The 11283-nt window shown below is 54.7% G+C and overlaps 7 protein-coding genes across 11 annotated transcripts; 2 read left to right on the forward strand and 5 right to left on the reverse strand.

Annotated features, from left to right (window-relative positions):
* On the reverse strand, nt 1-1180 carry KVP17_005018 (uncharacterized protein; the record flags this gene model as incomplete). Of its 2 annotated transcripts, XM_068523727.1 has the most annotated exons (4): nt 1-240; nt 268-605; nt 632-696; nt 725-1180. In XM_068523727.1, coding segments are annotated over 4 exons (1099 nt in total), but the record flags the coding sequence as incomplete, so codon positions are not given. The 2 variants fall into 2 exon arrangements, with proteins under 2 accessions (XP_068371894.1, XP_068371895.1); XM_068523728.1 differs by lacking the exons at nt 1-240; nt 268-605 and having other exon boundaries at nt 647-1180.
* Nucleotides 1181-1202: 22 nt separating this feature from the next.
* Nucleotides 1203-2636, reverse strand: KVP17_005014 (uncharacterized protein; the record flags this gene model as incomplete). The annotated part of the gene is made up of 1 exon (XM_068523723.1): nt 1203-2636. The coding sequence occupies one exon, from the start codon at nt 2634-2636 to the stop codon at nt 1203-1205; it is 1434 nt and encodes a 477-aa protein (XP_068371890.1).
* A 109-nt stretch (nt 2637-2745) lies between these two features.
* On the reverse strand, nt 2746-3360 carry KVP17_005017 (uncharacterized protein; the record flags this gene model as incomplete). The annotated part of the gene is made up of 1 exon (XM_068523726.1): nt 2746-3360. The coding sequence occupies one exon, from the start codon at nt 3358-3360 to the stop codon at nt 2746-2748; it is 615 nt and encodes a 204-aa protein (XP_068371893.1).
* Nucleotides 3361-3414: 54 nt separating this feature from the next.
* Nucleotides 3415-3864, forward strand: KVP17_005016 (uncharacterized protein; the record flags this gene model as incomplete). Its single annotated transcript, XM_068523725.1, has 1 exon — nt 3415-3864. The coding sequence occupies one exon, from the start codon at nt 3415-3417 to the stop codon at nt 3862-3864; it is 450 nt and encodes a 149-aa protein (XP_068371892.1).
* Nucleotides 3865-3880: 16 nt separating this feature from the next.
* On the reverse strand, nt 3881-4537 carry KVP17_005012 (uncharacterized protein; the record flags this gene model as incomplete). Its single annotated transcript, XM_068523717.1, has 1 exon — nt 3881-4537. One exon carries the CDS (start codon nt 4535-4537, stop codon nt 3881-3883), a length of 657 nt encoding a protein of 218 aa, XP_068371885.1.
* A 32-nt stretch (nt 4538-4569) lies between these two features.
* KVP17_005015 (uncharacterized protein) lies at nt 4570-5739 on the reverse strand (the record flags this gene model as incomplete). The annotated part of the gene is made up of 1 exon (XM_068523724.1): nt 4570-5739. The coding sequence occupies one exon, from the start codon at nt 5737-5739 to the stop codon at nt 4570-4572; it is 1170 nt and encodes a 389-aa protein (XP_068371891.1).
* Nucleotides 5740-6009: 270 nt separating this feature from the next.
* Nucleotides 6010-11283, forward strand: KVP17_005013 (uncharacterized protein; the record flags this gene model as incomplete). 4 transcript variants are annotated; one of them, XM_068523721.1, is made up of 5 exons in its annotated part: nt 6010-6446; nt 6474-6586; nt 6614-7571; nt 7665-8786; nt 8816-11283. In XM_068523721.1, coding segments are annotated over 5 exons (5098 nt in total), but the record flags the coding sequence as incomplete, so codon positions are not given. The 4 variants fall into 4 exon arrangements, with proteins under 4 accessions (XP_068371888.1, XP_068371889.1, XP_068371886.1 ...); XM_068523720.1 differs by lacking the exons at nt 6010-6446; nt 6474-6586; nt 6614-7571 and having other exon boundaries at nt 7675-8786; nt 8816-11273; XM_068523722.1 differs by lacking the exons at nt 6474-6586; nt 6614-7571; nt 7665-8786; nt 8816-11283 and having other exon boundaries at nt 6010-6450.

Below are 11283 nucleotides of genomic sequence, written 5' to 3' on the forward strand. Positions count from 1 at the left end.
TGCCATCTGAATGTAACTCAACCAACTTTTCTTGTAGCCGCGAGGAGAGTGCTTTTGTCTCTTTCGTAACCGCCTCTATTGATTGGGCGGTCCTGGCTTTTGCTTTCAGCTGTTTTGCTCCGTGTACAATACTTTTTTCTATGAAATCCCAGTCAGCCAGGTGTGGGATCGGAATTGGGGTAGCCAGTCGCACCCACTCCTCATGATCCACCAGAGATGACTGGCTCTTTGGTGAACCAACTGTGTGTGAATGTGGTCTCTGCTCACTGATTCTTAAGAGATCCCTCTCAATATCGGTCTCAGCGATCACAACATCTGAGCCATCAGGCTTGTGCTCATTAAGAATCCTTTGTCTAATTTCTTGGTCATATGAGATGACCTCCTGATGGACCCGGCTGGCCTCTTTGATGCCTTTGTCGCGTATTCTGCTGATCCGGTTGATAGATGCAGCGCGGCGGTTCTGCAATGTGGTCTGAGTGGACTCGTACTGCGCCAGCGCTTTCTTGAGACCGCTGGTGAGATGAAGATTCTCATTCTCCATTTGTCGAGACTTTTGTTGATGACTGACCTGCAACGCAGCCACACTGGATTCCAGGGAAGACGTTCTGTTCCGACGACGCCTTTCACTCACTGTAGCCTCTTGTGGTCAAGCTGAGCCTTTGCTTCGCAGAGTTCCCTGGTGCTGTTTATGTGTTCCTGTGTGACATAACTCCTTGCCCCCTACATCCAATGAGTTACGCACATTCTCAGGCACGGACGAGCATTGCTCGAGCAACCGCAGCTCCCGCGAGCGTGTGTCCGTCTTTCTGTTGTGAAGGGCGGCGCCCAGCGCCTCGACCTGCGCTGCAGCCTTGTGGGCCTCACATGTGGCCAGGTTCGCAAAATGATGGGGCAGCGCCTTCAGCAGCGTAGTCGTCTTGTAAATTGCGTCGCGTAGCACGTCTCGCCGCTCCTGAGAAGCGGCGTCGTCAATGTCGTCGATCTGCGCCACGAAGTCTCTGGTAGCATCTACGACTACCGCGGACCAAGCCTCGCCAAGTCGATTTAGCTCCACTTGACAGCCGTCCAAAAGGCGAGTCAGCTCGCTGCCCCACGCGGTCTCTTCTGCACGTGCGGCCTCTGATTCTGCCTGAAGCACTCTGGCTTCGGCTATTTCTCGCAAGCTTCCCAATTCATTCATCAAAAAGAATTTAATTCTTCGACTACATAACGGGATGTGAACTCCAGAGACACGACGTCACGGGATTCTTCAAAAACAGCGTCTGCTCGATTTCCTGCCGGCGAGTGTTGAAGACATGGAGCTTGCCCTCCATGCTGGAAGCAAGCAGGTGACACCCGTCCTCATGCACATGCACGGCCTCGGGCGTACCGACAATTCCGCGGTAGGACTTCATCATCTGGAACTCAAAGTGAGTGTTTGGCTCGTTGAACATTATTTCACCAGCGCCGCAGTCCAGGCTGTGCAGCTTCCGCGCCACTTTTCTCCTTTTCGACAGTTGTGTGTTGGGGTCTCTTTCGTATATTTTATGCCGGAAGGGCTCGTCAAGTCGGCGGAGGTCGTACCTGTACAGCATACCATGGGTATCGGCCACGACCACTCCCATGTCGTCACAGCCAGTCTGGCGCTTGAGCAGTCTGAAGGCCGGCGAGGCTTCATCCTCGGATCCCCGGTGCACCCAGGGAGGCCGAGTGGCAATACTGCTGATCGGCCTGTTTTCTATGGTGCCTTGGCAGCCCATCACGGGATACTTAGGAACGCGGATGTCGTAAAGACGCAGGGAACCCTCCCTGTTGCCAGCCAGGAACAACTCGGGGCCCAAAGCGCCAGCAAAGTTTAACGCGGTCACGTCGATGTCGGTCACGTAGTTGAGTTTGTTGGGCCTCACATTTCGAGCGGCATACAGGCAGCGGCCCTCCTTGAGGTCAAAGAGCTTGACGTCGTTCTCCTCCCCACCAGTCAATAGGCGTCCCGCTGTCGTCCATTCGTCGAGACAGGCCTTAGTAACGGGGCCCATTGTAAGGTATCCTGTGACGAACCAGGATTTCTTCTTCTTGGAAGGGTTGGAGACGTCCAGAGACTCTGACCAGTCAACCTGCATCTTATTCTCCTTCTCGGAGTTTATGAGTCTCAGGGACTTCTTCGTTCGATTCTTCATTCGCTTTCCGCAGTCGATTTCAGAGAACCATCGTGGGTCCAGCACTGACGTAGACTCCTCCATAGTCATCCACGAGTCTTTCGTCGGCACCTTCCACTGGCCTCGCCAGTCCACGATGGCAATTTCGCCTTGAGCTCCCACAGACACAAGACCGGCCTTTGCGTTCATCGCTCGGGCAAGTGAGCTGACATAGACGCAGGCTGACGGCAGCCGAAACTGTCGTATCGGCTGCAGGTCAAACTTGGATTCCGCTCCTTCAGCCAGCTCGAAGGCCTGGACGATTCCATTCGCCCTTCCAACCGTAACCTCGTCTTCAGCTTGACAAAAGGCGGAACTCTCGCCTTGCATGTGTCGGCCAGTCCATGCCATGGTGTTGATGCCACGTTTGGGGTGGACGTCGCTGATGTGGCGCCGTACTAGCCGCTTTTCGAAGTCGACGACCTTGAGTTGGCCGTGGTCGTCGCCAGTGACCGCCCTCATGCGAAATTCGACGATTCCAGGGCTGATTCTACGTCTACATGCACATCATCACAAAGTCCAGCCACTGTTGAACCGGTTTACGAGTGTGGGTTGTCGAACGGAGTGAACCCTACTGGTGAGTAGTCTCCTCCTCAAAGCACTTTAGCTTGAATCGCGATACAGCTGCCACCATTCCGGCAGTGGCTGGATCGACTCTGGCCTCCGTCGATAGCAAATCTCCGAATGATATGGCACGAATACGCACTCCTGGGGGCAGACAGAGCGAGCACTCCGACGGCAGCACGACCTGGTACACCTGCATGCATTCCTTGGGCCTCGAAACGTGGATGGGCAAGTAGGGCAACAAGGGACTATCAATGTCCGGCCGCCAAAATACGCCCACCAGAGCTCCGATAGTCGCCTCTGCGTCTGTAGAGCTGACGATGAGCTTCGAGAGCTTGTTAGACAGAGTGGTGACTGGCTCCTCCCACGACTTAACTTTGCCAGACAAAAAACCAGTAGCTCCCGTCTCCGTGTCTTCTAGCAGCAGCAAATGAGGCGCGTTTCCTCTGTGTGCCAGCAGAGCTGCCCCCACGCTGTACCGCATGCCCTTGGAGATGTAGCTCGCAGTTCTCTCCCGTAGAGCCTCCTTCGAAAGCACCGGCTTGATGGCCGCGTCTGGCTTCACCATCGCGTGGTAGGCTTCCACAGGGTAGATCTTCCATCCGAGCTCTTCTTGTGACATCGAGCTTTTCGTTATTTTGTGTGTGGGCATGGGTAGGAAAAGTTCATTCTCAGGATGTCAAAAGGCAAAGGCAAACTCGGCTCTGCGGCAACAGATCGTCATACGCTCTCCACTAGGGCGGGACTTACGTTCCCTGTCGCCCGTGTCCGCAAGCTAATGCGTGACGGAAAATTCGCACGGCGCATCTCACCGAGTTCCGCTGTGGCTGTAGCGGCCATTCTAGAGTACATGGTCTGTGAGCTGGCACAAGTGAGTGGCGACGCCGTGAAACAGAACTCTATGCACAAGCTTACACCTCGCGCAGTGGAGCTGGGCATCCGCAGCGACGATGAGTTCGCTCGGTACCTCGCCAATGTCTCTATTGCGCGATCTGGCGTTGTGGGTGCCCTGACAGCCAAAAAGGCGAAGTCAGGGAAATCATCTAAGAAATCGGCAAAGACCTCGAAAACGAGAAACGATTATGATGATGTATCCGAAGAGGGTATAGAATCACAACTATACTGAGTGTCAATTAATACCACTAAAGCAAACTAATTTTCTTGAGTGACTCTCCCATGCCCATATCTACACGCGAGTGAGCAATATCACTATCGAGGTCAGAATCACAGTCCTCTCGAGGCCACCGGTTTATCGGGTCCAAGCGGTTCATGGAAGCGGCGAAGTCAAATAGCTGCTCCTGATACTCTGGAACTTGGATTATCCAGCCACACCGATCACGGGTGTGCTCGATCGCGTCGAGCAACAACCAATTTTCGTTCTTGATGAGGTACCCAACAACCATGGCAGCCGCCTTGTTTACGCCACAGGCGCAGCAGACGAGGGTCTTACCACCCTTCTCGTTCACGCTAGTGATGATGTCCTCCACAGTGGGAAACGCGTCTCGCATGATCGACGACTCGAACACCGGCACATGGTGAACCTTGAGGGTGGTCTGCTGGTCCTCGAAGAGGTTGTTCACGCATAGTAGCACCACGTCGGTGATTCCCTTCTCGACAAGGGCGCCCTCGTCCACCAAGTGAGGTACGGTGCCCCAGAATAAGCAAGGGAGCAACTGCACCGGGGCCTTGGGCGCAGCGAGCTTTGAGGGTTCCACGTAAGAGGCTTCACGCCCAGTGACGGTGAGGTGGATGGCATTCAGCCAGCCAGCCCGTTGAACATCTGTTAGGTTAGCGGTCATCACGTAAGAATTGCCAATTTTCACTGTCTCATTCACCTCATACGATAGTAAAGCGTTTCGGAGTCGTCCATGATTTCCCCTTTGAAGTCGTAGTGCAGTTTGATGTCCAAATCTCGGGGGTTTCGGTCATTCTTTCTGACGCACATGACGCCGGCGATTGACTCGCCAGCCTTGATCTTAAGGCTGTTATTAAGGTACAGCACCGACTGCTTCCAGTGCGTGTACTGTCCGTAAGGGCTGGTGGTAAATACCAGAGGTCGGTGGCATGCCGAGAAGCAGCAGTCAAACCAGACCACTAGGGCATGAACGAAGTCGTTTCGTTGGGCCCGAATCTGGAAGGCTGAGGTGAATTCCAGTTGGTCCGTTGTGACGGTGTTCAGATCGATGTCCAACACGCAGCAGCTGTCAGTGGACATCGCAGTCTTCTCGACGGTGTCGACAAGCGGCTCCTCTACCACGCAGCGCTTCATGCACCCATAGTCGAACCCGTATACGTCGTCCCAAAACTCCAGTTTCTCTCTCTTGTACTCACCGTCTTCGATGGCTGCTACGTGTAACGTAGCGCGGTCTGGGAAGAGCAGTCCGCCTTGGCGAAGCCATTTGTCCCTGCAGAAGATTACGGTATCCAGCATAGACTCGTACAGCAGGAAGTAGCCCATCCACTCAGACACTATTATGTCCACGAACTCGCCGGTCTCGCCCAGTTCACGAGCAATCTCACTTAAGTCGACTTCCTCCGCCTTGCCCTTCACCACTACTATCTTATCAGAGAGGCCGTTGTCCTTTATGATTCGCTCTGCGAGCTCCGAGATCTCTGAGCACTCCAAAGCGATCACCTTCTTGGCGCCAGCTTTCGCGGCGAACATTGAAAGAATGCCTGTTCCGGCGCCAACGTCCAGCACCACCTTATCCTTGAACAGGTGGCTGTTGTCGAGGATGGCCTTCCGGTAGGCTCCTGTTCGAACGCTGTCCTTGAGCATCTCTTCGTGAATTCCGAAGTGACTGTAGGAGTTGAAGTAGTAGTCCGAGCCTGATATGTCCTCCTGTGCCATGCTTTCCCAGGCCTTGCCGAAGTCAGCCAACAGCTGGGCGTCATTGTTGCTGCCCAGTTCGTGAGTCTTGACGGGGGTTATCGGACCGCCGAAGCCCATAGCAGAGACTCCGTAGGAATGGGCTGATGCGTCGACAACCATTATGCCCATTTTCAGGCGGCAAGCTTGCCAGCACATTCACCAGCGGTCTGCAAGGCGACCGCTGCTCGCTAAAAGCAACCAACGTCCTGATGTCAGCAGCATAAACGCGCGTCAGTTGTTACAACGCGGCTGGCCTTCTATATGGGCATCGGTTGTTACATAGACAGCTCACGACTCGTACAATCTTCTTGAGCCATTTGTCGGAAATCCCCTCGACACCCCGTTTGTTACAGAAGTTGACTGCACTGGACTAAATGAGTGATAGCGTGATGATAGCATATGGTTGACAGCGATGCGCAGAGACTGCAGGAATTGCGCCTGTCGATTTTGCGTCCTCTGAAACAATCACCTGTTGCGGATACCAAAAAGATGCGGTCTCGAGACCCTCCAGTTATGTGGGGTCACCGCAACTCCCCGGCAGACCGCTCCGTCACCGGCGCGTGGGCTGGCATGGCAAATGAAATCCCCGAGATGTCCCGGTCCTCCAGCCTCCAGTCCGTTTCCGTCAACTGGTTGGGCGAGCCACCCCGGCCAATGCGTATAGGGCTCATGGAGGACGTCGACGTCTTTTCTCGGTTGAGATCCTTTCATGCCTGTCTCCTCTCGTTGAGACAGCTTGACCACGTCACCAACCCCTACGCCTGGGGCAGATTTGCGTGCCGCCGTATTCACTCAGGCTACTTCACGTTTCAAAAACCCATAGAGATGCTGTCAGCGTGAGTGCCTGGACATAGATGACATAGTGACCAGGCCCGACTTGGTCTGCTTGTTTGGCGAATGCTCCAGTCGCAGGACCCGCAGCCTTTTAGTTCACCGACAGCTCAAGAGTGCTACCAGCTGGTGCTCAACTCCGTTAGTGAGTGACAGTTCTTAGCCATAACAGCATGGAACGGCACAGTGTCTGACTGGAAGATTGACGAGATGGCCATGGGTCCGTGTGTAAAGGTGCCCACCTCATTGCACACCTACAAGTCGAAGGTGGTCACGAGCAACCTCCTCGGGTTCCCCGAGGACCCCTCCCTACACGTATTCGACACCAAGGATGAAACGCGGTCAGCGTTCAACCCCATCCAATCCATATCGGTACCCGGTTTGATCGGTGAAGAGAGATGTACGGCTCGTTCGGAGATTTGGGATACCGCTTTCGTAGAAGGGGAGCACGTCATGGCAGGTGGAGGTTGCCTCCTTCTCTTGAGCATCGAGAGAGGCCTGCTGGCCTGGCAGCCCACTGCAGCGGTTAAACCAAAGCTTTCCAAGATGGTGATGTTGAGCAACAACACACTGCTGTCTGGTCACTCTGACGGCTCTTTGAGAGTCTGGGACACGCGGTGCCCGACCTGGTGTGACCAAGCGGAGGCGGTAGGCGCGCCTAGGCAAGTCGCCAGCCTCAAGAAGGTAAACTGCAATGTCTGCCTTCTGAGGACCGTAGAAAACAAGGTCATGAGTTTCGACATTCGCAAGCCTGTGCATTCCTCCTCCCAGCTGCCTCTGCGGATGTACGTGGTGGCGGAATCTCTGACCAAGCCGGTAATCTCACAAGAGCTGTCAGTCGACTCCCAAGGCGCCGCATTTTTCCTTCCAGACAGCCAACAGGCCGTGGTCGTCGACATTTCCTCTGGCTGCCTTCTGAAGCACATCAGGTTGGAGAACACTGACGGTTCGAGCTCCAACCCTGTGGTCTTCCAGTGTCCCCCGCATCTCCTCCGGTTAGTGGAGGCCCGAGAACCTCCTAACACGTCCGTTGGCTCATTTCTGTTGGCGTCAGCAAGAGAAATCGCAGCGCTGGCTACTCAGTCTTCTGCCTTCATCTGGTTCATAAAGGACTTCGGTTTTATGTACCTGTGAGTTGAGCACGCACCAATTCTTGGACTCTGAAGACACCAAAGCTCTCGCAATTCGTGCTATGTGGGGCGAAATTTTGCTATTGCAAACAGATTCAGACACATGGATGCTAGGCTGTTGCTGTCCAACGGCCTTTCGTTTGAGGGAAGATACTTTGGGAGTCGACGACGAACCTCAGGGGAGGTTGTATTCACTACTGCTATGACTGGTTACGTCCAGTCTCTGACAGATCCATCGTACACAAGGCAGATCCTGACACTCACTTATCCCCTGGCAGGAAACTACGGCGTTCCCAGCGCGGCGAAGGACGCCTTCGGTTTTCCGCTGCATCACGAGAGCGACAGGATCCAGGTTGCCGGACTGGTAGTAGCAAGCCTCACTGGTGAGCCTTCCCATCAGGACAGCGTCCAGACGCTCTCGGCGTGGCTGGAGGAACACAACGTGCCTGGCATCTGCGGAGTGGACACCCGAGCCCTGACCAAGGCTATACGAAAACATGGGTCTACCGTCGGATGGATTCAACCCATTGATGATCCCATTCCTATGGACTTCCCAGACCCTTCGACTTCGTGCCTTAGCCGGTTTGTTAGTCGAAAGGACGTCCTTGAGTTGCAGTCAGCCTATCAGGGTGAGCTCCTCGTCGAAAAGGAGATTCGAATCACCGTTGTCGACTGCGGGGTAAAGACAAACATTCTACGCTACCTGTTGTACAAGCTCCCTTACAACATTCGTGTGCGCGTGGTGCCCTATGACTACAGATGGGCCAACGAAGAGTGTGATGGGGTGCTGATATCCAACGGACCAGGTGATCCAGCGCTTTGTCTACCTACCATACGAGAGATTGCGGAGTATCTGAAGCGACAACGACCCTTCTTTGGCATATGTCTTGGGCACCAGCTCCTGGCGTTGGCTGTGGGAGCCAAAACCAGGAAGATGCCACTCGGTAACAGGGGGTTAAACCAGCCTGTTATCGACACCCGAACCACACGATGCTACATTACCAGCCAGAACCACGGTTACGAGGTGGACGCCAGCAGTCTTCCTCCGCAGTGGTGTGAGCTGTTCATCAATGCCAACGACCAGACGAACGAAGGCATCGTCCACACTCAAATGCCCTGGTTCTCGGTGCAATTCCACCCAGAGCATCGTGCGGGGCCCACAGATACGTCCTTCCTCTTCCACGACTTCATGAGGTCTGTTACGAGCCCGTCTCGGTAGGTGTTCTGACATTTACGTCACCCAGTCTGCTTCTTACAGCCCCAGTGAAATTCCCGAAGGTCTACAGCAAGGTTCTCATTCTGGGTTCGGGAGGTATCTCCATAGGTCAAGCTGGTGAATTCGACTACAGCGGGTCCCAGTGTATCAAGGCTCTGCGCGACTCGGGCGTGAAGTCCGTGCTGATTAATCCGAACATAGCAACGGTGCAGACGGGCCTCTGCGACCAGACTTACTACTTGCCTGTGACCCCTTTCTTCGTGGAGGAGGTAATCCGCAAGGAGAAGCCAGATGGCATATTCTGTACGTTCGGGGGGCAGACGGCGCTGAACTGCGCGGTAGAACTGCATAAATTTGGCGTCTTCGAGCGGTACGGCGTGGAGGTGCTCGGGACCTCTATCGAGTCGATCATGGCGACCGAGGACCGTGAAGTCTTCGCGCAACGTCTGAAGAGCATCGGGGAGACCGTTGCTCTTTCTGACGCGGCCACCTCAGTGGACCAGGCGGTGGCTATTGCCGACCGTATAAGGTACCCTGTTCTCGTTCGAGGTGCGTACTGCCTCGGAGGCCTGGGGTCAGGTGTTGCCCACAACCGCGAGGAGGTGCGGTCTCTGAGTACAGCTGCTTTCGCCGTGACCCCGCAAGTCCTCATCGACAAGTCCCTTCACGGGTGGAAGGAGGTGGAGTACGAGATCATTCGCGACCGCTTTGACAACTGCATCGCAGTCTGCAATATGGAGAACTTCGACCCTTTAGGCATCCACACTGGAGACTCCATTGTGGTGGCACCGTCCCAGACTCTTACCGATGAGGAGTATTTCCGGTTGCGTGAATCGTCGTTGAAGATCATACGACACTTCGCCATCATCGGAGAGTGCAACGTGCAATTCGCTCTGTGTCCAACCACAGGGGTCCACTGTGTGGTTGAGGTGAACGCGCGACTTAGCCGATCGTCGGCGCTAGCGTCCAAGGCGACTGGGTATCCGTTAGCGTACATGGCAGCGCGTCTGGGCCTGAGACAGGACCTTGTTTCGCTGCGGAACTCAGTAACACGTAATACCTCAGCCTGCTGCGAACCTGCATTAGACTATTGTGTGGTGAAGGTGCCTCGCTGGGACCTTCGGAAGTTTAGCCGCGTGGATAAGCGTATGGGCAGCTGCATGAAGAGTGTCGGGGAGGTGTTGGCGATAGGACGCACCTTCGAAGAGGCCATACAGAAGGGCCTTCGGATGGTAACTGACAACGATTCCACAGGATTCTCGCCGGCGTATTGTCCCATCGAGGACCTCGACGAACTGAAGACCGAGTTGGCCAATCCGTCGCCAGGCAGAATCTGGGCGGTGGCCAAAGCCTTCGAGAAAGGCCTTACTGTGGAGCATGTGTTCCAACTTACTTCCATTGACCGGTTCTTTTTATACAAACTGGAAAGCATCATCAGAACTAGACACCAACTGAGTACAGAAGGCCAGGAGAACCTCGACCGGTACCGGCTCCTGATTGCGAAGCAATTCGGATTCAGCGACCTGGAGCTTTCCCGTGTTCTGTCGTGCTCCGAGGCTGCTATCCGCGAGAAGCGACATGGTCTTGGAGTATTCCCAGTGATCAAGCAGATCGATACCACTGCCGCGGAGTTCACTGCCCAAACCAACTACCTGTATGTCACATACAATGGCACCGAATCCGACGTTCTGAGCGCCAAGGAGGAACTTTATAAATCGCCGTCGGGCGCACGACCGCGAAACCGCGACGAAACCAATCCACAGCGGCTCCTCAGCTTCCGCCGCACCGCGACGACGCAGAAAAAACTGTGCGTCATGGTGCTCGGGTGCGGCTGCTACAAAATCGGTTCCTCCGTGGAGTTTGACTGGTCTGCCATGGCTTGCGTGAAGACATTGCGCAACCTGGGCCACCACGTTATCATGGTCAACTGCAACCCAGAAACAGTCTCCACAGATTTTGACGAAACGGACCGCTTGTACTTCGAGAACGTTAGTCTGGAGGATGTGCACGAGATCTACTTGAAGGAACGAGCTGACGGTGTGATAATCAGCGTAGGAGGGCAGGTGCCAAATAACCTTGCCATGAAGTTGGCGGCTCTACAAGTCCCCATCCTGGGCACCTCAGTGCAATCCATTGACCGTGCAGAGGACCGCTCGAAGTTCTCAGCGCTATGTGACTCCCTGGGCATTGACCAGCCTCAATGGTCGGCGTTCACCTCCTTCGAGAGTGCGTTGCGGTTCTGTGAAGACGTGGCCTTTCCCGTACTGGTCAGACCGTCGTATGTTCTCTCTGGCGCCAGCATGAGGGTCAGCACGACGCCAAATGATCTCAAGGACTTTCTCTTGAGCGCTTCCGTTGTGTCACCCGACTTCCCAGTGGTTATATCAAAGTACATTGTTGGCGCCAAGGAGGTCGAGATGGATGCGGTTGCCTGTAACGGAGTCGTGCTCAACTACGCGATCTCTGAGCATGTCGAGAATGCCGGAGTGCACTCTG

This window comes from the organism of the source record quoted next (assembly GCF_019968985.1).
Source record: "MAG: Porospora cf. gigantea B chromosome Unknown PgB_NODE_769_length_11283_cov_130.425, whole genome shotgun sequence".
NCBI lineage: Eukaryota > Apicomplexa > Conoidasida > Eugregarinorida > Porosporidae > Porospora > Porospora cf. gigantea B.